At 43.0% G+C, this 5,156-nt stretch overlaps 1 gene segment (V, D, J or C); it reads right to left on the reverse strand.

Annotated features, from left to right (window-relative positions):
- Positions 1–5,150, reverse strand: part of LOC101352938 (immunoglobulin kappa variable 4-1-like) — an 83,795-nt gene extending 78,645 nt beyond the window's left edge. Inside the window, 2 exon segments of the V gene segment in view lie at positions 4,537–4,881; positions 5,102–5,150. Of these exon segments, the coding sequence occupies positions 4,537–4,881; positions 5,102–5,150 (394 nt within the window).
- Between the last annotated feature and the right edge of the window lie 6 nt (positions 5,151–5,156).

Below are 5,156 nucleotides of genomic sequence, written 5' to 3' on the forward strand. Positions count from 1 at the left end.
TCTGCTGTCTTCAGGGCATTCAGGAGTTATTTTTCTCATTTATTGATTGTAAATTTGTTTGTTTTGTCCCTTTTTAAAAAAAAAAAATGACTATGTCTGAGCAGGCAGACTGTGTGTTCTTTGTTGTTTGCTCGTCTGTAGGAACAATACTTTTTGCCTCCTTCTCCAACTGGCAGGGTCAGTCTCTCAGATGTGGTATGGCAGGGCAGGTCTAGCTGAAGAGGAGTTACTGGAACAGGTTGTTTGTGGCACTTGGTACAGCCACCAGAGCGGGTCAGTAATCAGTGCAGGGCAGGTTTCAGTAGGCCGTGCCTGTGCTGCTTGGTGGTGGGATTTCAGGCACCCAGTGCAGGTAGGCAGAATGCAGCTGGGAGATTGTTATGTGTGGAGCTAAGATGGATATGGGAGAGAAGAGTGAGGAACAGGAGCCAAAAACATACAAAGGAAAAAGAATGCTAGGGGAGCTTCCCGTTGGAGTGGAGAGATGAGAGACTAAGAAATGGAGAAAAACAGAAAGGGGAAGAGGAAGAAAAGAAAAGAATGAATAAATAAAAATCAGAAAGGTTAAAGAACTGCAAAGTTCCCAGGGATCCCACCGGTGCATCTATGCGGTCTGGGGAAGTCGCTTTCAGGTGTTGCAGTAGCCTGGCTAGAAGGCGTAGAGTTATACAATGCCAGGTATTCAGGGATCAGAAATAGAAGGAAGATAGAGAGACGAGGAACTGAGCAGTGAAGAAGATAAAAATGGAAAAAGAGGGAAAAGAAAACGAAATAAATAAAAAAAAAGAACAAGAAAGCCCCCAAAAAAACAGAAAAAAAAAAAAAACCTTCAAAAAAGAAATGCCCTCAGGGATCCCTCTGCAAGTCTGTGGAAGCCGAAGGGGAGTCTCCTTGCCACGCAGCTCTGCCTGGCCAGAAAGGGCTCCCAACTCAAGAAAAGGAAAAGAATACAAACAAACAATTCAAAACAAACAAATGAACAAAAGCCCCAGGATCCCACTAGTGCAGCAGCCCTGACTGGGAAGCAGCTCAATACTCGAACAGAGGTCCACAGCCCCTCAGGAAGAAGCAAAGATGGTGCACGGAGCCAGGTACTCGAGCAAAAGGAGGGGAAGGTGGGGAGAGGCAAGGAAGAAATCAAAAGAAGTGGAAAAAAGCAACACCAGCAGCCAACAAATTGCCCTCAGAGAGCAACCTGTTCGGGTGTGTGGAATCCAAACAGCCGGTGTTTCCCGGTCAAGAGATTGTGGCTGCGGGAAATACAGGAGGCCAAGTTGGGGTGAAGAATGGTGGGGGGTGGGCAGGCGTATATCACGAATTACCAGTTGTTTTGTCTCCCACTGGACGCTCCGTGAGGCTGCTTTCTCATACCCCCTGTTTGCTGGTCTCCGATAGGAGTCCAAGATGGCAGATTTGCACTGCGTTAGCTGGTAGGGGACCTCTGCATGAATCGTTGCTCTCCATTCACTGTCAGTTTTCTCACTCCATTTGGTGCTTGGCTGAGTTCTTTATCTCTTCGTTTGATATTTTAAGGTTTCAGGATTGTTGTATTCTCTGTTCGGCTAATTTTTTCAGATCTTTGCTGTGGAGGGATGGCATGGTGCTTCTGCCTAGAGAGCCATTTTGCTGGAACTCCCAGGGTGATTTTTTTAAAAATCAAATTTGATCATGGTATCTGCCTGCAAAATCTTCCAAATCCTTCCATTATGTGCAAGATAAACACAAAAGACTCTTAGAGGGTCTTTCCTGACTAATCTTATACACACATATTCTACCTCTAATTTAGCATTTTTTGTGGCCTTCCTTAATCAATGCATCCGTTCCACTTACAATCTTAAGAGCAAGGCACAATCTTAAGTTTGTTAACACTATTAATATAACACTAATGGCCAGAGGAGTACCTCATGCACTAGATTCTGAATTAATATTTGTTTAACAAACACATCATGAAAAGATTAAAAAAAATGAAAACATCAGTTCTGTCAAGGTCACTTACAAATATAACATAAAATTACAAATACAGCATAAATTTATTATTGTATACTAATGAAATTTCTTTTGGAACACCAACAATTAAGAATGTTAAATGTTTACTATAATCATAAATATTCGAGGGAAAGAAACTTTGATGAAGATTTCACACTGTCATCTATGAAGAATATTTTTTATCAGTCAGAGCTTTTGGTTACAAACAACAAAAACTGAGTTTAACCTAAGCAGAAAATAAAATGATTCTCTGGTGACGTGTAGATATGATGGAAATTCTAGGGAACATAGTGTAGAAAATGTATAGGAAAACAGCTGGCAGAAACCCAGTGCAGGACAAACGAGAGAAAGAAATTGTGTATAACACCACCACCAGCACAAATGCACAGTGGATGGTCCTACTGGCTCTACCACCCATGGATACCAGACACAGACATTGGATATTGGAGGACTCTGCTGATGCCATTCTGTTTGCAAACATTTTTTTCTCTGTGAATGGAGCATTTGTACAATTTCCAGATGAATAATTTCAATAAGTGCTCTTGAAGAATATATTTCCATTCCTAGAATCTGTAACCAACCAAAACTAAACCCACTGCCACTGCTTTGATTCCAGCTCTTGGTAACTACATGTGTTACAGAGCAGAAGTGTGTTCCGTAGGGTTTTCTGGGCTGTAATCTTCATGGAAGAAGATCTCTAGGCCTTTCTTCTGCAGCACCACTGGGTGGGTTCAAACAGTCAGCCTATAGGTTAGTAGCCAAGTGTAAACTGTTTGCACCACCCAGGGACCTTCAACAACTATAACAGGGAAACTAAAATATAACTATTTCCATCAGAGAATCCACGAAAATAGTGTTTGCCATATTCAAACAGTACTGCCATATTCAACAAGTAAGAAGAGTAAGAAAAGTGCAGATTACAAGATTTTTAACCACAACCCTGTGCTCTAAGAATTTCACTGTTATACTCCATGGTTCTTAGCATAAATGTCCCCTCACCAACACCCCACCCTGAGCTCAGCCTTGCTGACCTGAGCCTCACAAAAAGCTATGATGGATAGAAACTGTTGAATCGGTGTTTATGTTTTGTTGAGTATGTCATCAATAACAACAACAAAATAAAAAATTGAAAAAATAAAGCTATGAAGGAGCCTTTCCTTGGGGATGGAGTCTGTGCAACATCATACAAAAGAGAAGCTACAGGGCAGGGGCACCATCCAGTTGCTCAAGCTCCTGCTCTTCTGTGTTCTAGGTGAGATGGAACCTAGAGATGGAGCTTTCTCTCCAGAGTGATCCTCCTATTCAGCACATCTACAGGTTCAAATGAGTTCTGAAATAAAAACTACAAGCCACGCAGCCCTGTCCTCTTGTTCTAGTTAGAGACCATTTTGGTTTGATTTTCCTGCTATCCCTGATTGCACAGCATCTCTGGATCATCCTCGTGTGCCTGTCATTTTGGGTTTCAGCAGGCAGAACCTTCTGAGTAGGTACCAGATTCTCTGGCTGACTCCCAGGAGAGAAAGCCTCCATTAGCAGAAGGGCCAGTCAGAGTCTCATCTACACTGACAGGAAATACTACCTGGGCTGGCATCAGCATAAACCAGAGCAGGGACCCACTGGCCTCATTTACCACACTTCCTCTGTCTGTGTTGTTGTGATGCTGAATAGGTTTCAGCAGCACTTTCAGACTAATAAAGACTGGAAAGAAAGGCCTGGTGATCTACAAAAATCATCCAATGAAACCCCTATAGATCACAACAGTCAGATCCCATTGTGCATGGGGTTGGCATGAGTCAGGTACCCAAAAGATAGCAGCTAACAACAAGGAAGAACCACGATTTCCTTCAGTCACTAAATTAAACTTTGGTGCCCAAGGGATAAATTTAAAGAGGAAACTGACAACTAACTAAAAAAGAACATGGAAAAGCTGTCACATATATCTAGAGCGATAGGGTTAATGAAGTAGAGACTGGCCTTTGTGAGAATGGGTGCCACTGAAAGAAATGGAGAGAAGAGAAAAGGGCAGTAAAATGGGAGGTAGAGTGGGAAACTCCTTCAGTGACATTGACCAGGAAGGCTTGGCTGGAAAACAGGGTCCATGGAAGGCAAAAGACAGGAATACTGCCTTCTGTGAGGGAGATTTTAAATATGAAGGGCCAGGTTTAATATTGGGTTAGGTTCAGAGTTGTGAGGGGTAACTGCAGAGAAAGGAAAAGTCCAAAAAAACAAGGGACGAGAGAACTGATCTTTCCAGGTGTATAACACAGGGGAACCTTCCCCAAATCAGTTATGTGATCTATCCATGTGAAACATACAGGTTCCTGTGATATCAAAATTCCTAACAAAGTTTATAATACATTTCTACAGAATTTTTCTTCTACACTTTACCATGAAAGGAGCTCCAGAAGAAGCCACATCCCTTAATTTTCTCCTGGATCCTGCAAATACTCCAAGGAATTAGTAAAGAGATGCAGACTTTGGGACAGACAGAGGAAGTGTGCATGTTCAGGGCTAAGCAGAAAGGAAGCAGCTGGCGTAGTGAAGACTCACTGGCCTGCAGCCCTGGGGAGGTTTGTGTTCGAGGATGAAGCACTGTGGGTTCATAGCTACTATACTGCTGACAATAATAAACAGCGGTATCTTCAGCCTGGAGGCTGCTGATGGTGAGAGTGAAGTCTGTCCCAGACCCACTGCCACTGAACTGGTCAGGGACCCCAGATGCCCTGTTAGATGCATAGTAGATGAGCAGCTTAGGAGCCTGTCCTGGTTTCTGCTGGTACCAGGCTAAGTAGTTGCTCACACTCTGACTGGACTTGCAGTTGATGGTGACCCTTTCTCCTGGAGACGCAGCCAGAGAGGCTGGAGACTGGGTCAGCACAATGTCCCCACTGGCACCTGCAATCAGAGTAGACAATTAACCATTCATATATATATACACACGCCTTTTCATAGGCATGTTCAATGATACCATTTATATAGCAGCATCGAGTGATACCTGTACATAATTGGTTCCATTTTGGAAATAACCATCATTTCCAACTATGTTTTAAAATCATTTTTTTCAGCTCTACAAAGATACTACTCTAGAAGGATTGAAGCACTTTTAGTTTCTCACCAGAGGCCCAGAGCAACAGGGACATGAGGAACAGAGTCTGTGGCACCATCTTGCT

The sequence above is a fragment of the Trichechus manatus genome, unplaced genomic scaffold (assembly GCF_000243295.1).
Source record: "Trichechus manatus latirostris isolate Lorelei unplaced genomic scaffold, TriManLat1.0 scaffold00219, whole genome shotgun sequence".
Lineage (NCBI taxonomy): Eukaryota > Metazoa > Chordata > Mammalia > Sirenia > Trichechidae > Trichechus > Trichechus manatus.